Source organism: Myodes glareolus, chromosome 7, assembly GCF_982192425.1.
Source record: "Myodes glareolus chromosome 7, mMyoGla1.1, whole genome shotgun sequence".
Lineage (NCBI taxonomy): Eukaryota > Metazoa > Chordata > Mammalia > Rodentia > Cricetidae > Myodes > Myodes glareolus.
Window position 1 is genome coordinate 74951627 of NC_142032.1, and position 24112 is coordinate 74975738.

The following is a 24112-nucleotide window of genomic DNA, read 5'->3' on the forward strand; positions in this document are numbered from 1 at the left end:
GCACCCAGCTCCATCTCCAAACAGAAGTATCTGTGGCCAGCTACAGGGTATGATCTCTCCTGTGTCCTAGTAACAGGAGGGGCACCAGTCCCATGCCTTTGTCCTGGCCATGCATGGTAGTTTGGATGAAAAGCCCTGCATCAGCAGTTCTCAACCTGTGGGCCACAGCCACTGGAAAACACCTATTTTTGATGATCTTAGGAACCGAAGCACCACTCAGTAGCAAAATTACACTTATGAAGCAAGAGTGAAATAAATTCATGGTTGGGGGTTCCTAAGCCCTTCAGAACTATGTGATTTCCAATGGCCGCGACCCACAGGTTGAGGACCAGTGTCCTCCATCGTTTCATGCATTTGAGTATTTGTCCCCAGTTGGTGGCATTATCTGGGAAGGCTTAGCAGGTGTGCTGGAAGAAGTATATCACTGGGGGCTCTGTGGTTTGGAAAGCCACAAATCACTCCTTTCCTGCTTGTTGTTTAAGATGCAAGCTTGGAGGGAGCAGAGAGCCTACACAGAACAGAGATACATCTAGATTTACCATCCCCTCCCCCGTTTGTTACCTGGTGTCTCATCATACCCCCAAATAAATGTAGCATGTATTCAGAGTACACCCCAGGGTACCAGGACCTCCCATGGGATGAAAGTGGGCTCCACATTAACTCAACTGACCTGAGTAGAGGATACTGGGTAAAGGGAGAGGGTTGGAAACAATAAAGCACAGAAGATCCCTGGCATCTTGCCCAAGTAGTATATGACCCCTGTCTCCAAGTGGGTTTCCCCGTTGTATACCCACCAGAGAATCCCACACAGGAAATGCCCCCAGTGTCCAGATTCTACTCCATCTAGAAATAGGGTCTGCCTCAGCACCGCTGCCAAGCGCGATGCTCTCCCAGATGTGTCCAGGAAAGGCAAGGCTTGGAGCAGCCCATCTGCAGAGGGAGGCTGTGACCAGGGCAGGAAGGATTAATAACAAGGGAGTTAAGTCCACAACATTCCAATGTCAGGATTCTAGCTGGGGAGGAGGCCGTCAAGGCTCATGTATGTCACAACACAGGGTCAAAGCGCCTACAGCTCTGGCATCTTGCATAAAAGTGGGCAGCGAAGCGATTTTAAAGACAACGCCAACGTACACAGATGCCCAGCAAAGGCCCCACTTTGGGTAAACAAGGGCAGCCTGTCACCAAGGGAAGGGCCGTCAAAGACTTAAAAAGAGACTGCAAATTAAGCTGTCTGTCACCAGAAAAGTGTGTCTCTTCCCCTTCCGTCCTCTCTCCGCACTGAGTAGCTCCCATCTTCCTTAAAAGCTTCCCAGAATAGGAAATCCTCCTAGCAAGTCATCACAGTGACAGGAAGATTCTGGGAGAGGAAATCAAGCGAGCTCCGGCCGTAACCAGAAGAGACAAAGAAGATGAGTTGGGTGTTTCCTTGAAAGACAAGGGGAAAGTCTCAGAACTCTCTTCGCAGTCTCCCATTTAAGTCTAAATTGCTCTTCAGAGGTTTTCTAGCAGCGTTGAACTGCCCAGCTGATGCATGTGTCTGTGCCCCGACTAGAATAGGAGCCACGTCATATCCAGGCCTGCATCACTACCACCCAGCCCTAGGCATGGCTCACGGCATCACTGGGTAGTGAGGAACAGTGGTGATCAACATTAAACCAAAGGCACTCATCATCTGGCTCCATCCCTGCCTCCTCTGCCCCCTCACCCTACAGATACTTCCCCATAAACTCTGACTCTGTTCACCCAATAGTTACTCCCCAATAAACCCCAACTCAGTGGGCCTACATGGCCCTTTACTCCCACTTTGGAGCCTTTATGTCTGCATTTCCTGTGTGTCACACGCTGGCACCCCCTCTCCACCCACTCCCCACCTCATCACAGTCCAAAGGTGGCATATCACAGCATAAGGGCTTCTCAGTGTTGTGAGAGGGTCTGGTCTAGCTTCTAACAGTTGTAGGACCTCAGTAAAGTTTTTTTTTTTGTTTTTTTTTTTTTTTTTTTTTTTTTTACTTTTCAGCCTGAAACTACTGAGCTGATAAAAAAAAAATGGTGTCATCAGAAATTCTGAGAAGCATTACTGAGATGCTGCTTGTTATGTGATGAGCACACGCGCTGTCCTCAAGAAGCCGTGGCCACTGTGGTAGCTCGTGATGGGGGGAGTGGTGTGGCTGGGGACAGATGATAGCAATGAGGATGGTGGTGAGGAAGCTGGTGGTGAAGATGATGATGATGATGGTGATGCTCCCCAAAAGTTTACCTAAATCTCCCCTTTGACTTTTTCTGAAGCGAGAACCCTCAAAGTCTAGTCCACAATTTATTAAGGGGTGCAACGGAAAAACAGACTCATGAAAACAGAAAAAGTAGATGCCGCTGCTGATCCAGCCACCATTGTCTTGGTGTTCTGCCCACGGGTGGTAAGAACCAACCACAAGGCTTGCTTTTGCTCCAACCACCCAAGAGAAAGAGAATGCAACCTCCTCCTCCTCGGTTTTATCCAGTCATGTCTTCAGAGGAAACCATGCTCACAGGGATAGTCATCTGAAATGTCATTGACCAAATGGATCAAATTCCCACAATACTTTCCAGATCCTATTTTATATCAGAGTATATATGCAGGATCCCTGAGGGTACGGTCTATACCTGACCATTTTCCACAACCCTTATGGTCTCCCCTACCCCGCAACATGTTCCTTGAACATATGCCCTGAATACACAACATGACATCAATAGAGGGTACACTAAGTAATACTCATGACCAACTGACATTCCCTACACCGGTAATAGTGGGTGTTTAATCATGCTCTGATAAACCCCACATACTCAGCAAGGAATCGTGACTGCTTGGGGTTGATGAAGAAATCAACTAAGTCAAGACTCAGTGTTTCTAAAGAGAATCCTTGATCTGTTTCTCTAGTCAACAGGAAGACAGAATCACCATGGGAAAACAAGCTCCTGGCATCAAACAGTCCCACCTTCCCAGACCCATTAGCAGCACTGTAGGAGCCATAGGTAGATAAAATGCAAGCTGGGGATTTTCTGAGGATGCTAATACCACTTATTCTCCCGTTGACTACACTCGACTCAATCACCAAACCTTTACTGTATTATTTTTCTGGTTACATTTGACCAAGAGACTTTCACACACACACAAACAAACACACATGTATCCATGCATGCACACACATGCACACTGCTGACTTGGAGCCACTAATTACTTGAAAAACATTTTAGTTAAAAGGTTAGAAAATTCACATCCAGAAGAAAACATTCCAACCTACATTAAAGATCCATGACTTTATGAATGAAAGAACGAAATTTAGGCCAGCAAGGTGGACAAGTCAGTAAAGGTACACTGCCTGCCAAACCTCCACTACCTGCGTCCCATTACTAGAACCCACACAGAAGGAGGAGAGGACAAACTCTCACAAGCTGGTCTCTGATGGTGACAGGCACACCGTGGCATGTGTGCATGTGTGCATGCATGCACTTATACACACACACACACACAGCAAGACAAAGAGAAACTGACCTAGATTAGACTAATACAGGAGACTGTACGCTCCACTGAACAGTCTTCTGTAGACACTGGGAAAGTTTCCCAGAAACCAAAGTTGACAAACAATATCTCACGTTACATTCTTAACAAAATCTAGGTGAATGAATCTAATCATAGAACGACAGCACTTTCCACCTGTGGCTGCAGGTATTTCACATGGCCCTTCTGCTCTCCTGCTGCTCTCACGGGCCACGCTGACTCTCATAGCCACATGTACGAGCATTGCCAACCACTCTTAACAAAGCAAAAGGCTGAAGTTGCTTAATTATAAGGTTACAGAGTGAGCCAGTGCATGGAGCCAAATACATGCTGATTCCTTAAGAATCACGGTACTGAATAACGTTTTGGCATCTCATCCAAACCACTGGCGATACACAAACTGTCTCATCCCACTTGTGTCTGTAGCCAGAACGTTTGTGGCATCTGCAGCCAGTCTTCAAAACAGTCCATTGTTTAGAAATCTAGGCCAGAGCTACAAATTTCTCTCACTGTCCTGTGTGAACATTCATTTCCAAATTGCATTTTACGGCACATGAAATGCAAAACCCTGGGAAGAATGGATCTGAGTGATAAACAGATGTTTCCCCCTAATTGTGCTGTGAAGTTATTAGCCACACACTGGTTCCTTCATATCTAGGATTTATTGAGTTAGGATAGAACTGGAGAAGGATCTTATTGTAATATGTGAGTATTTGTTATGCTCTACTGCCAACCGACCTTAATAGTTCACTTTGCCTAAGATTTACAGAAATCTATTTTATTTTCCAAGCTGAAAAGTAATTATTAAAAGCAACTGTAATAACACCTGAAGGTTCGTGCAGTATAGAAGGCATTTCAATTGCAGATACGAATATCTTTCCAACCATAGTTACTCAAGAAGCTTTCCTCTGTGAAATAAAGGGATTTCTTTTGAATAGCCCCAGGTGTACTGTCACTGTTCTGGAATAGTCACCTCAGTCCCCAGAAGCACAGGCATAATGATGTGGCAACAGGAATCACCGTCGAGCCACTGGGCAGCCCGTCTGAAAGGTTTGTTATTGTTTCCGGTGGAGGGAGCATGCGACGGCTTCCTTTGCTACAGAATGGCACGCTGGCGATGCTCCAAGAGTAACTGGGCATCAGTAAGGAGTTCCAGATGCTCTGGAACATTCAGGACAGTCTCCAGGTGGACAGCGGACCTCCAGAGTTGGTTACTTGGATCTGACACTGTTATTCACCAGCTGTGTGGCTCCAGCAAAGGGCCCTCCTCTGTCTGGAAGGCACTTCTGATCTATAAGCTGTGGAAAATAAAGACCCTTTCCTCTATGGCATAGGCTGGGACTGTATGAGGCAGACTTTCCATAGGCACTGACACACAGGGAGGAAAAGGTAAAGGGCTGTAGTTTCCATGGTAAGAGAAGAAGATAAAATAATCCCACTATATTCACCAGCTGCTTGGGTGTTTGCTCAATTGTTCTAGGAGAGGGGCACAGACAGCATCTTTTTTCTTTGTGTCTGGGCGTGTAATGGACACATATGTATTTCTGTTGGCATGTGTGTGGGCACACGTATGTGTGTGTGTAGCGTGTATAGAGGTCTCTAGTTGAAGTGGGATGTCTTCTTCAATGGCGCTTCACTTAGATATCGAGGTAGGATCTCATATTTGATCCCAGAGTGTACTGATTTGTCTAGTCTGGCTTCCATGCTTACTGACGGTAGTTTGTTTCTGCCTTCCATGTGCTGGGATTACGGGCTGAGCACCACACCCACTCAGCGTTTACTTGAGTTCAGGGGATCCAATCTCCAGTGCTCCCATTGGGCAAGAGCTTTGCCTAATAAGCAGCTCCTCAGCCCACCACAGGGTCATCTTGTCAGTGGTCAGCAAATGCCTAATCCAAACTAGACTTGTGGTTAGCAAAGCTCTCTACATGGACTTTCAGGCTTATTCTTAAAGGAGAAGGGGCAGGGATTCTTGTCACTAGCTTCCGGTCGGTTTTCACTATATTGTCAATATGTGGAAACACTCACCATAAGTCAGGTAAGGAAGGCTGCTCTCCTCCCAAAGTGTTAGACAATCACAATGTCTCAAGTGAGCCATCAGGGGCCCTCTTGATCTGGAAGCGAGTTTTAACTGGGTGGATTGCTTTGTTCTTTATTTAAAGTTGATTAATGCCTTCAACAGGGGTTGACCAGTGAGGATCAAAGCCCAGTTGGTTCAAAGTTGGAACAGTGGACATATCGGTCACCAAATCACGGTACTTACAAACATGAGGCGCGTAGGGATGTTGTCTGACTGCACCAAAGGATTTTTATAGAGCCAGATCTCTTCCGGCTGGATGACTCTCTGGAACGGATCCAAAAACTCTGTAAAACTGAAACAAAATGAAAAAAAGGACATGAAAGCCGAGCATTCAGCTGCTTTGGACAGACCCTGGGAAGCCACTTCTGCATACCCTTAGGAGAGTCTTCCAGACTTCTGGGAAGGGGAGAAACAGCCCCGAGTGATGGTCCTCAGCCAAGTCCAACTGGACAAAGACAGAGAAACACTGAGACTGCATAGTCTTCTGTCCCCCTGGCAGCAAGGACTCATTCTTGGTAAGGAAACAAAGCCTCTAAGAATTTAGGTTCCTAACGTGAGCTGAAAGTTCACATGCCACACAATGGCTCACGCGGGGTCAAGGCGAGGTCGGCAACATGCGTCTGAGAACAAAATGGGTCTGAGACTGAAATGGAGACTCAGCTGTCTCCCTTGACCCATGCAGGGGACAAGAAGTGCCCTGCCCTCCCGGGTGTCGCCCAGATTAGGTCACGCTGCTGCCACTCCCTCCACTAGGGGGCAGAGGAAGGATGAGGGGGCAGAGAAAGGATGAGGAGACAGGGTGTCGTTGGCCTGCTAATGAGCTAACTCTAGGTATCTTTCAACTTCATCTTTTCACCCTTGGAGAACCCGCCCCTGCCGCGGGAAGTCACCACACTCTGAGCCTGGAGCACATCTTCATTAGTTGGACCATGGAAAGTAATCATTAAAAAGGGAAGTGGTGGTAGTGTGGGAGACAGGCAATAAGAATGTACTTTTTCGTTTTCAGCTATTAACCTCAGCCCAGACTCTCCAGTCCCCATCTCCACCTAAACCTCATTCAGAATGGGTTCAGGCATGAACGGCTGGGAGCCAGAGCATCAGGAGGTTCAGTCTTCCACTGCCAGCCTGAGAAATTTTGAACCTGAGCTAATAGGCTGGGACTCGCCAAAGTGGTGCCCCTGGCAATGCGATGCCCGAGACCCGGAGAAGAGCAGAGGAATGCAGGCAAGAGGATAGTCGGGACATACAACTACCCCAGTAAGAGATGCCTGCAGCGTGGCCAGGAGGACGCGTGGGAGGGCGTGTGGGTGGGTGGGTGGGTGGGCGTGGTTGAAATCCAGCCCAAGCTTCTAGTTTGGGATACTATGGACCAAGATGAGGAGCGTGGGGTGGAAGCTAGAAGAAGAGGAGGAAAGGATGATCCTCCAGGGACTTTTAGAGTACCTAGCAGTCTTAGTCTTCCCACAGCCGTCCCTGTTTCAGTCCTGGATCCAGGAATTCCCTCTGACATAGGCAAAAGATAGGAAGGAAAGAAGGAAGGAAGGAAGGAAGGAAGGAAGGAAGGAAGGAAGGAAGGAAGGAAGGAAGAATAGGAAGTAAAAAAAGAATAGTCACCCAAGAGCCAGGTCCTAGGCAAACTGAGGACCTTACAACCTCAATTTGGATCCCAAACTTGGGTGTCATATGATCACGGTCTGTTGGTATCTTTCATGTCCATTTTTAGCAGTGACCCCCACAAGGACTGTAAGCTGAGAGCCACCTAGGATGGCTGACCCACTGGGAGGCTCCAACTCCAAGCAGCTTCACAGTATATTGTAATACAGCAGACCGGCTTTGCCGTCATCTCGACCGTGCATCTAAAAGAAGCAATTCCTGTCTGTTTCTACATGTCTTTCTGCCCTTCCTTCCCTTCTCTCTTCTCTGGGCCCTCACCTCTAACTGTGGGTGGGGTTCAATGCTAGGAATCTGTGTACTTAGGGATTCTAAGAAGAGGCGCCTTCGACAGCTCTGCTCGGCCCTGTGTCCACACCACTCCACCTGGAATGCTGAGAGTCGACTGGCAAACACTTGTCAGTATAGTAATCACTGCCATAGAAACCAGCCAAGCCCTCACCAACCTGAGCCCAGACTGTGTCTATTGCAGAATGGGGTCCCACGTGTGCCAAGAACCTGGTCTGCAAAGCCGCCATGGACCCTGTGTACTTTCTCCGAGGTAAGATATGCCGATTACCTCTGTGGGCATCAGGAAACTGCTCATAGGTACAGAACCCCCACCACGAAGCTGCTCTCCATGGTACTGAGTAAAGCACTGCCCCTTTGTGGGCTGCAGTGTATGCGCCTGCAATGGGAAAGCATGTAACTAAATCAGAAGCCACGGCTAGAGGTGGGTGAGAACCTTCTAGAGGCTTGCTAGCCAGATGGACAAGCAGTAGGGACAGGCTCTGGGGATGTGAATTTTAAACTATTCTCCTGGCGCTCTGCTCCAGCGCTGACCCAGGAATCCCTGAAAGGCCTGCACTCTTGACTCCAAGAAACTTGATAATGCAACCTTTACAATCCCAGTGTTTCAATCCAGCCCTGGCTCTGCAGAGCATGGGAAGTCCTTTCCTTAACATCCCAATCTTCAGTTAACTTGTCTGTGAATTGACTCTGTCTTACAGAACTGGCATGGAATTTACATTGAAAGTACACACAAGGAGACTGGGCTGAAACCCAGTTGGTAGATGATGGCCGGGCACGTACAAGTCCCTGGGGTTCTGTTCCTATTAGCTGGGTGGGGGTGTGCACCTATAATCCCAGCTCTCAGAGAGTGGAGGCAGGGGGATGAGGTGAAGCAGACTGAAGGCTAGCCTGGACTATATGAGAAAGGAAAGGAAAAAGGAAGGGAAAGAGGGAAATAGAGGGAAGGTCAGAGAAAAATTAAAAGGCTGGGAAGATAAAAAGGGGGATTTTGAAACACACAGAATCCCCAACAAAACATAGGCAGAAAAACTAGTATTTTTTTTTCCATTTACCGCCATACCCCAGTCTCTGGTGTGTGTTTCCTCCGGTTTTTAGTATTTTCTTTGATGGTGTCACAGCCTACTCCCTGCTCCCGGGTGTTTTAAAAGCATTTTTAAACAAAATGAAAGGCAGCAAAGCTTACTTAAAAGATGTTTTTAGGACATATGGGCTGTTTGTGAGAACTAAAATTTTTAGAGCATTTCTGATTACTGTGACTCCACAATAAATCATCCAAAAATAATTTATTTTACTTGCGAGCTTCTGGTTTGGGAAATTCTGGGGATCGGGCTGAAGAGTTCTTACTTCACTGCTCTCTTACAATATCTTAGGACATCGGCTGACACTGTAGCTGTCTGAGGGCCATGCTAGGCTATCCACCAATGACAGTCTGGCTCTGGCTGAACTGGAGTACCAACACATTCCCAGCTGTCTGCGCGTACTGAAAATTCCAGCATCCAGAGAGAAGTAGGCAAAAGCTACCTGACTTTTCCTGATCTAGCCCTGAGGATCACATAACCCCATTTTCAGGGTTTGGATGTTGATGATCCCCAAGGGCTCAGGTGTCTGAACACTTGGTTCCTAAGAGGTGCCATCATTTGGAGAAGGTGTGGAACCTTTAAGAGGTAGAGGAGGAAATGGGTCACCGAGGACAAGGTGACATTTGTTTATTTTTACTTTGTGTGCACTAGTGTGTTGCCCACATGTGTGTCTGTGTGAGGGTGTTGGATCCCCCTGGAACTGGAGTTAAAGACAGTTATGAGCTGCCATGTGGATACTGGGAATTGAACCCAGGTCCTCTGGGAGAGCAGCCAGTATTTAAAACCACTGAGTCATCTCTCCAGTCTCAAGACTTAACATTTATAGCCCCCCACCCCCGTTTCCTGCCCCTGGTTTCCTAGTCTGTCCACATGTAAGTGAGCAGCCGTAGGCACCTGTCACCACATTGTAGAGCTGCTTCTGTGTGTTCTGCCATGATGGACTGTACCCCTAAACCGTGAGCCAGAAAAGACCCTTCATCCCTTAAGGATTTTTGCTGTTGTTGTTGTTTGCCAAGAGTTTGATCGTAGCAATGAGAAAACTAATGGATGCTGTCCGTGTGACCACACGTATGGGCAAGCCTTAAAGTTAGCATCAAGAAAGGGAAACAGATGCCTCCTCCTGACAGGCATTGTAAGTCCTGACCACAGAAAAGCAGGTGGATACAATATGGCTACAGCCACCACTGAAGCCATCTGCCGCCATAGGGTGTTAATAACTGTGATGCTTCCACAGCCCTCTGTTGGAGACCCCAGAACCTTGACTCCCCTCTTCTCCACAAAGCAGGCCACAAGCCCAGGAGACTTAAACACACCGCTGTGCAGTTTCCTTCCTGCTGTTTGTGTCCTGAGTACCTCTCTCTGTTCCTGTCTGTCTCTGCCCTCTCTGGTAGTGTTCATGCAAACACGTGTGCATGTAAGCATAGAGGCCCGAGATCAACTCACCTCAGACACCGTTCCTCACATGTTTGGACTCAGGGCTTCTCCATGGGTCTTGGAACTGGCTCATTAGGCTAGGCTGTCTGGCCAGCAAGCTCTGGGGACCCACCTGCTCTGCCTCTCCAGCACTGGGATCACAAGGATGTGTCACCGCATCCTTCATTGTAACAAGCTAGCGCGGGGATTGAACCCAGGCCCTCACGCTTTCATGTCAGACACTTTACTCCAGTTATATCCCCAGCCCACGGGATTTACTTTCCAAAGGTCCAGTGCGATTTTTCTAAACGGTTGCCAAACACTGAGACTTTGAACAATCTCTCACTGTACCCTGAGTAGCTGCAGCCAAAACACATCAGGAAAATCGTATCTCCTGGGAACAACAGTGCTAAGAAAGATAGATGTCCCTTCTCCAGCCACTGGCGTCGGCTTCAGAGAATCCAGACAGGAAGGCAGCTGCTCAGAAGACCCAGGGTTTATAAAAGCAAATGGGGTCAGGAGAGGGCACACAGAGGGTGGAGAAGCCTGGAGACTCAACAGTGCTTCCACGGAAAGGCACAGCCAGCCCTGGGGCATCCTTCCACAGGCACTTCAGAAGTAGGTTGTAGAGCGAGAAGTAGAAAGTCTGGTTCTGGGGCCAGGGAGGAAGGTGCTTGCTGCACACATGGAGACCTGAGCTCCACCCCCAAAACCTCCATCAAAAAGCAAGGCCTGGGAGTGAGCACCTGTAATCCCACCACAGAGGAAGGCAGAGACGGGAAGTTCCCTGGAGCTCACAGACTAGTCCCTTGGCCTACTTGGTGTATTCCAGGACAGTGACAGACTCTCTCTCAAGAAATAATAATAAATAACCAAGGCTGGCGGCCATCTAAGAACAGCTGCAATCTCAGGAAAGACAAAGTGGTCCCCCAGCCTCCACACGCAACTGTACACACAAAGGGTACCTGCATATATAAGAACATGTGTGTGTGCATGTGTGCTTTTTCATGAGCTGTGTAACTACTGTCTTTAGTTACCTAATCACCATGCTCACTCTGAGGACATTTAGCAGTATGACGGGTCATAGGATCCCACACTTCAATGTGCTCACCTGGGGTTCTTGTGACTACAGATCCAGGTACAAGAACACCTGGGAGCTGGCATTTCTAGAAAGTTTCCTTCCTGATGATGGCATGATGTTTATCTGTAGGTTATGACCCAGAGGATCTGTCTCAACCTCAGACCTGCAATCTGGACCTTAACTTAGCAAATCCCAGGGGGTTGGGGTGCTCGCTATGAGTTGAGACTCAGTGTTCTCAGTAACAGCCAGGGTATCCTAACCCTGGCCATTTAAGAACCAGGTTGTCTTGTACTATTACTTTTCTGTAGACAGAATCCCCTTGGGAGCTACTCTGCTTGTTTTAAAAGAAATTTCATGTCACTTTAATTATAGAACCAGCATGGTCTCCCATATGCCTGCTAAGCCTCAAAATAAAAGCAATATCACAGGATGACTAACTAGTCCTGCAGAGTGACCACGGTCTCTGAACAGAAGTCTGTCCTCTCTGAGAAGGGACAGAAATGTGGCCAAGGAGGCCCTCGCATGCTGCGAGGAAGGTCATGCCCACATCTAATCACACTCATCCCGTAAAGCCTTGAGTAGCGTCTCAAACCCCACTGTGTCATGGGCGGGGGAGGGGGGATGCTACTCCCTGACTGCTCGTGGCACAGTTTGAAGAACGGAGAAAACACACAGTACGTTTTCACAGACACGATCCTAACCGTGTGCTCAGAGATTCTCTCCTTGATTCATGCAGAGTTCTCGCACAGCGCATTTGTTTAAATCTCTCTTACGCGCTCATTGCTCACACCCGTAATGTACATACACAGACAGCACGCACAATCCAAATGCAGGCACATGTATCAAAATGGATTCCACTGAGTGGGGAGCATGGAGAAGAGGAAACGCACTAAAGAGGCAGAGGAGCCAATGACAGGCAAAACGCTAAAGAATGAAGGAGCGAGGCCAAAGCCAGACAACAGAAAATTCAACCTTTTCCTCTGGGGGGAACATCGCCCCCCTTCTGCCTTCGTCTTTCAGTTGATTGACTCTTACAAGCAGCAGGTGCAGCTCTGGGGGTGATGCACTACCACTGTGGCTGTCCCAGTCCTTTCACGGGCTGGTCACCCCAGATGATCTCAGATGAGGGCCATAGTCTAGACCGGCATAAGACGTGTCACTGAGTTCACATCTACTCACGAACTCACACGTGCTCACACGCATACACACATCTCTGCTCCCTACGGTCAGTCCCATTTCCATAGCTTAACCTGGTTTCAGCACTTGTCAATGCACAGCTGATTCTATAGGAAGGGTATAGCAGGAGACAGTTTTTCTAACCTTTGCCAGGTTTTAGTCAATCCACACACCACCTACAACATGCCTGGGGATATCTTTTAGCACAGGTGACACTATTTTGGTCCCCGTTCTGTAAGAATATCAGCCACAAGATCCTGAGCTACAATCAACTGGAGCGGGGACAGAGATCAGTCTTTAGTTATGAGGCTAAGAACGCTGTCTAGGTATTAGAGTACTACCCCACTCTGTTTTGAGGAAATGTCTAGTTAGGGATACCTGGCTAGGTGGATTACTAAAGTTACACACACACACACACACACACACACACCAGCACACAGACCCAGAGCCACTTCCTGTTCCTCCTGGGACATTTCATTGAGTATGAGAACAAATTCATCCCAAAGTTGGAAAACAGTAGAACAATTGCAACAATTCCATTTCAACAAATCCCTAGTAGAACTTAGAAATGGCGAGTTCCGGGTCAAGGGGCACTGATGTCTTTTCTAACACAAATTCTCAAAGCTCTAGTCTTCCTATCCACCAATACATACATGGTTCTTTTAATCTGTTTGTCCATGGGCCTTTCCCAAGATAAACAGATGCTCTAGGGATAGCAAATCATACACTTAGAAGCCATTCCTTTCCCACCCTAACTACTCCAATTAGGCAGAAATAGACACTTGTCAGTTCACTGACTTGGTCCAAATCTCCAATTCAGCACTTGCCTGTTGGGTGGCCCGAGAAAGATGATTTAACTTCTTCTTAGAGTTCACATTCCCCACTCCCAGTTCCTCGGGAAGATCACACCTTCCAGGGCTGCTGAGAATACTTTATTCACAGTGTTAAATGTTAGGAGCCCTAAAATTCCCACCATGAGAGGTGGTTGCTTTTCTTGACAGTGTGAACAGCCGTGACTCCCATGGCAGAATGACTGGGTCTAAGCTGTCTTCCTCCTTCAAGTGGCCCTGAGGACAATGGGATTGTATGTTGGGAGGGGCTTAGACAGAAGGGTTACAACCACTGCTTGACTTTGGCCATTCAGTGAGCCATCTGTAGCCCAGAAAGCTGCTTCCAGACCCTGAGATCTATAGGGGAACGCCCTGATGTGTGCTAAAAGGGCTTTGCAGGTGAGAGCCAACACTAATTGCACTATTGACTTTTCCTCTCCAGTGGGCCCCTGCAAACAGACATCAAACATGGCCAGTAGAAGAAGCTGGCTCTTCCACACTTGCTGGGAAGAGGTCTATCAGATTTTTTCATTAGTTCCGTGAGTGAGGGGTGGAAAGTGGTTGTGGAGAGAATATATTGATGGATTATCTCTGAGCCAGGAAACCAGCAGCCACACTCCAGATGGGTCTTCTTCTGAGTCTGAGTCCTTAGAGACCCCAGGTACGAAGGTAACTAGTAGAGTCACAAGCAGAACTAACCATCACACTGGGCTCTGTCCTGGGCCAAGCACTTCACAGACTGCTTCACAGGAGCTTCAGTGATCCTCAGAAACAGCGGTGCAGGGAACTGGCAGTGCTCAGTTCGGTACCAAGTGCACTGTAGCTATAAGATATGGGATGGCTGTCTAGGTCCAAGTGCACTGAAGCTGTAAGATATGGGATGGCTGTCTAGGTCCAAGTGCACTGAAGCTGTAAGATATGGGATGGCTGTCTAGGTCCAAGTGCACTGAAGCTGTAAGATATGGGATGGCTGTCTAGGTCCAAGTGCACTGAAGCTGTAAGATATGGGATGGCTGTCTAGGTCCAAGTGCACTGAAGCTATAAGATAAGGGATGGCTGTCTAGGTCCAAGTGCATTGAAGCTGTAAGATATGGGATGGCTGTCTAGGTCCAAGTGCACTGAAGCTATAAGATATGGGATGGCTGTCTAGGTCCATGCTGAGCTCTAAGAATGTTCTTACTGTCATGGGTACGTGAGTGGCATGTTGCTGCTGCTGTTGTTATTATTGTTATTGTGAGTGTATGATTGTCACTGTGTGAGTGCAGAGGTCAGAGGGCAGGAGGACATTTCATGTCATCAGGCTAACTTGACAAGTGATTTTATCACCGAGCCACCTCCCTGACAGTCCACACAGCTCAGCCTGCCCATGTCTATTACTCCTCAGGGTACTTACTGCAAGCCTAAGGCAGCCTGGGATCTCATCCCTCCCTCATGTCTCCCACACACTGGTCTCCAGCCTCACTCAGTGTGAGTGGCAGGTCAGAATTGTGGAGAGGGCAGTTCCTGTGTTTACTGGGGGAGGGGAGAAGATTAAGATATACAGGGAAGGAGCTAGAAGGAGGAAACAAAGTTCTAGAAATCACTCCCAGCAATGCCCTCCTGCCTGTCACTCCCGGCAGCAGGTGATTTAGTCAAACAGCCTGCCCTCACCCAGACGATCACTGTCAATGCCATCTGCCCAAACCAGATAAGGACCAGCCTCCAGGTGTTGTCTGTTCTGTCATTCTGAGACCAGCTTCCCAACAGGGGTCCCGGCAGTGACCTCACAGATGTCAGTGACATTGGAGGCAAAGCCTGGGTACTCCCTCCACCCTTCGCTCTAAACACTTGCCCCTTTTAGCTGGGACTACAGACGCTGGGGACAACCGGCTGGCTTGGGTATCCGTCCTTCTCTTTTCTGTCATGTGATCTTGGGCTCTTCCTCTCTCGAGCCTTCTTCCCCTCATCTGTGAAGTGATTCCAAGAGCAGCACCCACCTCAGGGTGCGTATGAAGTGGGTCAGCTCAGGGGTGTTACATCTGGACAGTGGAAAAGTCAAATCAAGACTTAACGTCATGTCCGAGCGCAGCATCTGACACCAGACAGGTTTCAGCAATCCTAATCACGCGTCTGTTCCCTACCCCCCTTCCAGAGATAATGTCTCCCTGAACAAAATGTTTGTCCTAGTGAGGAGGCAGACAGTTCCTGTTTATTCGTGCACAGTAAATCCTAGTGTCCTGTCAGACCGTATTCAACTCTCCTCTGGGAACATGCCTTAGCCGTTGCCCATTGACTTGGTTGCTATGTGGCTTTGCATGGCATCCCTAGCCTCTTCCTGGATGTGAGTGTCTATGACGCACAAACTCTGTCCGGGCTGCACACTGCCTATGGTCATCCCCCAAATCCCCCAACTCTCTAAATCCCCAGATCAGAAATCCCTCCCTCCAGACTGGGTGGACAATGTACAAGAAACACATGTGCCCTCCTGCTATGCTCTCCTAAGCATAGGATGGAGTAAGAGGTGGGACAGGGGCTAAGTTGGAGACTTTGTTCATCTGTCTAGCTTCTGGGTGTGGGGAGGGAGGGACCAGAAGAGATGGACCAGAAACAAGCTGTGTCAGTGAAGCCACCCTGCTGGTGCAACACTTCTTCAGATCTTGGAAGCTCATTACCGTGCACCCCCTCTCTGTGGCCACTGCTCTGGGGCCCACGGTCTGTTTCTTCGGGACCTCTAACTTAATGGCATATGAAGCAAGTACATGGTATCTTCGCTGTCCACCTCACTGGTCCTGGGTCTCTCTAAAGGAGTTTTCAGAGAAGTTTCTAACCACTGAGAGAAGACACACCCTGAATGTAGGTGGCACCATCCCATGCACTGGAGTCCAGGGCTGAATAGAAAGAAAGAAAGATGAACTGAGCCCAGTGATCACCACTGTCTGCTTCCTGCCTGCAGACACACTGTGACTTGCTGTTTACCCTCCACTCCCGCCTCCATGTCTCCCCGCAACAATGGGCTGCATCCCCTCAAACCAGGAGCCAGAACAGACCCCATCTTCCCCAAGCTGGTCTGTCACTCATTTTGTCATAACAACTTTGCTACTATTACAGCATTCCCATCAGACATTTTCCCCAAACGCATGGACCCCAAACCTCACCAAGACTTTGAATTCAGCAGGGACCAAAGAACCAAACCAGAAGACACCTTCAAGGAACAATGAGATGAACACAGAAGAAAGCCAGAAGTGATAGCCAAGCGACCAAAGACCAAAAAAATAAAACAAAACAAAACACCGCCACAAATACATTGTGCATACTTTGATTGGGTGGTCCTGGTATAAAAGGAGTTATCATACAGCCTCGAGGATGTCTGGATATCGGGTGACACAGGAAGGACTGGTGTCCTTCACTGCAGTGACAGCAAGGACACGTGGAAGATCACGTCCTTTGCAGAAGCAGTTGAGGCTTTCAGGGGGCTCAGGAGCATGCCATGCCAGCTCCTCATTCACAAGTGTTCGGGAAAACACCAAGGCATGAGGCAAAGGCGACAAATAGTGACATCTTCCCGCTCTCTGTGGAGGACACGGGGATTATCCCATTCTTCAGTTGCCCTGTATGCTGCAATAGTTCAGATTAAAACACAGGCACAAGCCTAGAAACAGTACCTCAGAGGCGGAGGGGAAGTCGTGGGCATGATGGCACACGCCCGTAACCCCAGTCTTCAAGAAGCTGAGGCAGGAAGACTTTGAGTTTGAGGCCAGCCTGGGCTATGCAGTAAGTCTCTGACTCAAAAGAAAAAAAAATAAGTGGAAAGGAGAGGCTGCGCAGAAGATGAGGGTTGCTAAGAGATGGCGGGAGCTAGACCTCTGAAACGGAAAGCCCACACACCTACATGACTTCGGACAAGTGGTTTATCCTCCATGAGTCCTGCAAACAGAAGCAATGGTTCCATTCATTACAAGAGCCGGGACAGAAAAGGCAGAATGGACTTGACTCAGCACTGAACCACACTCTGCTCAGCCCACCTTCCCTTCCCCAGGATTTTGCCTCCTGCAGCAACAGAATATTGCAGTTGACATCTGTCTCACCAAAGCAGCAACCCATACTCGAATGCGCTTGCAGGGGACCAAGTCTGAGTGTAAGCTGAGCATGCACAGACACCATGTGTGAATCACCATAAAAATTGCCCCCAGAGTCCAAGCACTTAGAGAAAAGCTGTTTGTAAAGGTCTCCATACAGGGTGCTTCCCTTTGGGAGTGCACAACAGAGGATGGGCAATTTCATCCCATGAATCCAAACAAACTCCCTGGTCTTCCTGAGTTCAGACTGCAAAGGCTGATGCAAGAGGGTCCTCCTGGCTTCTCATTTGATAGACCACTCCTCATCTATAAAGATGATCAGGAAACCCACTTCAGGGGTAACGGACATTTAGCACAGATGACGGGACCCAGGAGGGGAACTCAGCCACTGTACTAACAAGACTAATTGTTGGAAAATTCCAAATTACAAACACTCCATTACCGTTAATATTAGCAGGCGCAAGGAGTGCTGGGGGGTATTTTGTTTTGCTAACTGTTTAATTGACTTTGTTTTTGAAGTTCTTACTCGGTAAAGTGAGCATGTAGTGAAGTATTTACCTTTGAAATGGTATCATGTCTGGAGCTTGATTTAGAAAATTCCAGACAACAAGGGAAGATGTGAACAGAGTAAGTGAATGGGCTGATTGATGACAGAGGGTGTTTGGAAATTTCCAGAATGAGTTTTTTTGTTGATTCTTGTTTGGTTTTGTGTTTGCTTTTTGTTTGTTTGTTTCTTTCTTTCTTTAAACAGGGCTCGTGTGTCCAAGGATGACCTCAAACATGGTATGTACGAAGGTTGACTTTGAACCCCCGATCCTCCTGTCTCTATCTCCAAGTGCTAGTGTCACAGGTGTGTGCCACCAGACCCGTTCAACAGTGTTTATTAGAATGACATTGCTCAGGCCCACTGAGATACTACAAAAGTGTTTATGTCTGTCAAAGTAACAGCTTACTCTTGGGAAGTATTTAATTCAAGTTGCATTTCAGCATAATGTGGTAATTAGAAGAGAAATGAGAAAAACCAAAAAGAAGAAAGCTGGCAGAGAGAGAAGATCAGAAGGAAAGAGGGAGCCAGGAAGATGCAGGGCCGTGTGTAAAATGCGCCACCTTCAACAATTGAGGTTCTGCCCAGGAAGGCGTCTCTGTAGGCAAACTGCTTGCTATGTAAGCACAGGGACCTGAATTTGATCCCCAGGACCCCTGTAGAAAGGATGAACATGGTTAGCCATGTGTGTTATCTCAGAACCAGAGAGGCAGAGACAGGAGGATCCCTGTGGCCTTCTGCTCAGCCAGTCTAGCCCAAACCAGTGAGCTTCAGGTTTAGTGAGAGACCTGTCTCAAAAAACAATGTGACGAACCACTGAAGAAGAGACCTGACATGGACCTCTGACCTCTCCATGGGCACACATACAGCAGGACTCTGGAGTCTGGAAGGAGCTGAGGAGTCTCCTCCAGGGCTTGGAGGCTTCCTAGAATGCACTGAAGGAGTTGCCTTAACAACCTAGACTGAGGAGGGGCTGTAAAAGTGCGCCACCTGGTGGCAGATGACTGTGGTACACCCAGACCAGTGGGTTTACAAGACTCCACCCTGAAGAATCAGCTTCCCAGAGCCTGGACCTCAGGGCAGCAGAAGCAGGCTGGGCATCTTCTTCCCCCTCCCCCGGGCAAGACCAGAGCAGAATGACCTCCCAGGTGGATTTCCTCTAGGAGGCAGGCAAGTTTTCCAACAAGAGAGGATGTTTGAAACTGGAGCCCCCTGGCTGTGTAGGAAATCCAGGAGAGCAGAAGTACACCAAACAAAGACCTAACAGGAGACAGACTGGTGCAGGAGAATTATCTGTATTCTGTCAATCATGTATTTTAATAAAACGCTGATTGGCCAGGCAGGAAGTATAGGCAGGTAAACCAGACAGGAAGTGGAGGTGGGGCAATGAGAACAGGAGAAGGCTAGGGAGGAGGAAGCCCATTCCTCCATTTCTGCCCAGACCACAGAGAATCAAGATGTAACCTGCCCCGCCGGAAAAGGTACTGAGCCACGTGGTTAATGTAGATGAGAATAGTGGGTTAATATAAGCTATAAGAGTTAACAAGAAGCCTGAGCTAATGGGCCAATCAGTCTATAATCTTATGGAGTACTGTGTGTGATTTTCTTTGGGACTTGCCAGCTGTGGGGTACTGGGGAGGAATAGAAATCCCCACAGCTGGCCCTCATGTTACATGAAAGACCCTACTTGGTGCAGGATTAAAGACGCCCATGGACACTGTAGTCAGAGAATTATTGGAGTCTGAGGTCTCTTAGACAGTTTTATTTTGCCTGTTGTAACATGAGGGGGCCTTCTTGGTGGGGTTTCTGTCCCGACTGATACCCCAACAGGCCAGAAAACCCCAAAGAAAATCACACAGAGATCTCCATAAGCATATAAACTGATTGGCTCATTAGCTCAGGCTTCTTGTTAACTCTTATAGCTTATATTACCCCATTGTTCTTATCTACTTTAGCCACATGGCTCAGTACCTTTTCCAGCAAGGCAGGTTACATCTTGCTTCTCTGTGGTCTGGGCAGAAATGGAGAAATGGGCTTCCTCCTTCCTAGCCTTCTCCTGTTCTCATTGCCCCGCCTCCACTTCCTGTCTGGTTGACCCACCTATACTTCCTGCCTGGACAATCAGCGTCTTATTAAAATACATGATTGACAGAATACAGATAATTCTCCCATACCACTTTCAGATTTCAAATCTTAAAACACACTGGGACATTCTACAAATATACCTTGAACCAGGCCACAGCTCTGAGCAAAAGAGAACTTGAGTCAGTGGTCAGGAAAACACAGTGAAGAAGAAACTTAGCCTGACGGGGGTTTCCGAACCAGTTTTAATCAAACACCAGCTAGGGGGCACCATCTCTGGACCAGGGCACTGGGCAGCATTTCTGAGAGTTTTTTCCACTGTAACCTCTGAATTCTCCTGAGACCATGGGTAAACACTGCAGGTAGCATTAGGTCTTCAGATTGCTACTCAATATCTCTCCCAAGGGCCTTGAAATCAATACCATCGCATCCTCAGCCCGAACATCTTTCTGTAACTTATTGCCCACTCGCCCATGAGGGGGTCAAGGCTGTGTTCTCCTAATATGGTCGCAGGATGGTCTGGTAAATGCAGAAAATGAAACAGCCACAAAGCAGAGGGCCCAGGCCTGGGGCAGCCCAGAATCCTACAGGAGGGTGGGGCAGGATCACAGGGTTGGTACCAAGCAAGTGGGAGATAAACTCTGTGAACCAACCCTTCCACTTGTAGGTTTTAAGTGTCAAAGGGAACCTCACACTTGTTCCCCACTAAAATAATAAATTTTGCTCATATTAAGTATCACTGGGCGTTTTTACAACCACCCTCACGCGAATCTGAACTCTTCAATGCAAAATGAGATGAAGACACTACACTGCATGGTGTTGGTGACTCAGAGCTGAACCTTGCTCAGTGGCTGCCTGTTGACACAACTGGGCTCTGCAGGTGAGGCTGAGCTGCTCACTTGAAATCTTCAAAAGAAGATAGGAAATCCTAAGGCCACTGCTGCAAAGAGTCAGAGCCATGGAAGAACAGCAGCTCCAAATGGGCAATGTGGGTTCTTTTGTTTGTTTGTGTTTTATTTTTCAAGACAGGATTTCTTTATATAGTCCTGGCCATCCTAGAAGTCACTCTGTAGACCAGACTGGCCTGGAACTCAGAGATCTGCCTGCCTCTGCCTCCTGAGTGCTGGGATTAAAGGTGTGCACCACCACCACCAGGCTACAACATGGATTTTTACTTTTTGTTCTGTTTTGTGTCGTTTTGCTTTTTGTTTTTTGAGACAGGGTTTTTCTAGTTTTGGAGTCTGTCCTAGAACTAGCTCCTGTAGACCAGGCTGGCCTTGAACTCACAGAGATCCGCCTGCCTCTGCCTCCTGAGTACTGGGATTAAAGGCGTGCGCACCACTGCCCAGTTCAACATGGATTTTTAAACCTGTTTCTGAAGATGAATTTGTCTTTACTTTATATGAATAAGTGTTTGCTTGTATGCATATGTGTGTCTGTGTGTATGTGTGTGTATTATGTTTATAAGTATGTATGTGCACCACAAGCATGCCCCGTGCCCATGAAGGCCAGAGGAAGATACCAGAACACTGGAACTGGAGTTACAGATAGATGTGAGCCTCCATATGGGTGATAAGAACTGTGGAGCCTTCTCTCCAGCTCCGTGACCTGCTTTTGATTACAGCACAATGCCTAACACATAGTAGGTGGTCAGGAAACATTTGTTGAACCAGTGCCTTAAGAAACAATTAGCTGTCACCGTCAAGATGCGGTCATCTGCTCCACGAGCTCAGTTGGAGGCTGCTGGCTGGCAGCCTGCTGCCAGATTGGTTTAGATTGCTCACTGTTACAAAAGTGTGATTCGTAGCCAATATTTAAAAACCAGGATTTTTTACACTAAAACCTAAATTTCTGGATCCTCTTAAAGAACCTGCTATGGTTACCTTGGGTCTGTACCCCTCTAAGTCAACAGTTGGTCAAACTAACACAGAAGCAGCTGCCAACTGTATATAGTAGGTGCCTACTCTATTTTCGTTGGGAACCCGCTCTCCTATCGACTGTGCTGAGGGGCAGGCAGAGGGACTTCTGTGATAGTTAGTCTTGTGTTTTAACTTGATAGGGAAAGAGCACCACGGAAACATCTCTGGGCCTGCCTCTGAGGGTGTTTCCAGAAAAGCTGAGCTGAAAAAGAAAGAGGCACCCTGAATGTGGGTGGTGTCACTCCCAGCCTGGAGTCCCCAGGCTGAAGGGAGAGCATAAAGCTAGCTGAGCACCACGTCCTGATTGTGAGTGCAGAGGGGAGCATCCTCCCCTGTCCCAGGAGCACTCACTCTTCTCCATTCTCTGATTGTGAGTGCAGGGTGGGGAGCACCCTCCCGTCCCAGGAGCACCGGCCCACTGAGCTCCAGGAGCCAGGTTTGGTAAATCAGAGTCACACAACTCTTTACTCAGGCAGCAAACGAGATCTCAGCACAGACATCTAGGAGGAGGGGGGAGAGGGGACAACAGCGGCCATGACAGATGACCATTTGATGACTCTGCCAGACCTCTGACACCTTATCCCAATTTCTCCTCACAAGTGAAAAGTGGGCAGTTATCTCCATTTTCCAGAGAGAGAAACTGAGGCTGAAAGAGGCTTCTTGACCTGCGTGGAGCATTCAGCTGACAGGAGCAAACTGGGTCTCTGGAAACAGGGCTGACAAGTGGTAGGGACAATGGGTGGGCTGGTGGTAACAGCTGGAAAACACAGGTGCACAACAGGATAATGCAAAGCCCTTGGCAATAACCCCAGGATGCAGACCAGTACTGGATCAAACTTGCCCTGACTCGCCCTGCGCTGCCCTGTTGTGGCTGGAAAGCCACCTGTCCCTCAGTGCTGTTTCTCCTCAAGACTGAAATGGCCGCTCTACTTCTTACAAACCCATGCCTTGACTTGAAGTATAACAACATATTCAAGGAAAAGCCCGGGTACTGAAATACACCTCATTGGGTTGGACCTTGGCCAGAACCATTTTATTTCTGTGTGTCTTGGTTTGTTGTCTGTAAGAAGAGCTCCAAACAAGTACATCAACCAGCACGCGGGAGGCGAGGTCCCTGAGAGCAGCAACCAGCACGCGGGAGGCGACCTCCGTGAGGGTAGCTTTTGTTTGCCCTTTATTTATTCTCTGGTTGGTTTGGTACACAACGACAGTCACCCGTGCACCAATACATAATAAACATGGAGTCACTTCACAAGCTAGGGCCCCACTCAAAGAGGACTAGAACTGGCCCTAGGCTCCACAGGCACTGTCCTCCCGTTCCTCGTGGCTCTCCCTGTTCATTTTCTCTTCTCCAGCTCTACTTCCCACCGTCCAGTCTCTCCACGAATAATGTCACTCCCATGAGGCCATCTTGAGACTTGGGCTTTATGCCACGCAGGCCACCTCTGCTCCAGGGAGACCCTGATTTCCAGGGCCTTTTCTCATCAGTCTCTAGGCTCCCTATTCACAGGAGCATCCTCCAGGGATCCCTTCATTCCTACTGCCCTCTTGGATTGGATCCCGACTTGTCTTGGGGCCTCTAAAGATTTCCTATGAAACTTGCAAGTTAAGCCCCAAGTAGAAACATAGTTTTCCTGCCAGAAGTGGGAGCAGGGCACTGGAGTCCCCTCCCTAGATTGGCTGCTAATACACATAATTATTGCCAGTCAGAAAGCCCAGTGTGGGGAGTGTCTAGTCCACGACATGCCAAGTCCATGGATAAGTCACTTTCCCACCTTGCTAAAAAGAACCACGACTTCTGTCTTAGTTAGGGTTTCTATTGCTGTGAAGAGACACCATGACCACGGCAGCTCTTATGAAGGAAAACGTTTAATTGGGATGGCTCGCTTAGAGTTCAGAAGTTGAGTCCATTATCATCACGGCAGGAAGCTAGCAGCATGCAGGCAGACATGGTGCTGGAGAGGACAGTCCTTACATCTTGACCCAAAGGCCACAGGAAGTGAACTCAGACACTGGGTGTGGCTTGAGCGTATATGAAACCTCAACCTCAAATCCTGCCTCCACAGTGACACACTTCCTCCAACAAGACCACACCTACTCTAACAAGGCCACACCTCCTAATAGCGCCATTCCCTTTGGGAGCCATTTTCTTTCAAGCAACCACAGCATTACTCTCTAGCTCATAAAGTCTGGAAGCAACAGTCTTGTTCTCACCATTCCCCACCTGTTGCCAGACCTGCCGGACTCAGGAGAGATTTCCCCAGAATCTGCATTTGTTATTGGAAGGTCTTAGTGGGCTTTAAAGATTTTTGTACAGCATTGCAAATTTGGGTAATCAAGTTTGGGAAAGAGTGTA

The 24112-nt window shown here is 48.2% G+C and overlaps 1 protein-coding gene across 2 annotated transcripts in view; it reads right to left on the bottom strand.

The window, feature by feature from the left end:
- The window catches only part of Plpp4 (phospholipid phosphatase 4), a 128428-nt gene that overhangs the window by 74225 nt on the left and 30091 nt on the right, over positions 1 to 24112 (bottom strand). For both annotated transcript variants that reach the window (XM_085693171.2, XM_048455119.3), the window contains exon 2: positions 5799 to 5907. In XM_085693171.2, the coding sequence (XP_085549297.1) occupies positions 5799 to 5907 (109 nt within the window). The remainder of the gene's footprint in view (positions 1 to 5798; positions 5908 to 24112) is intronic.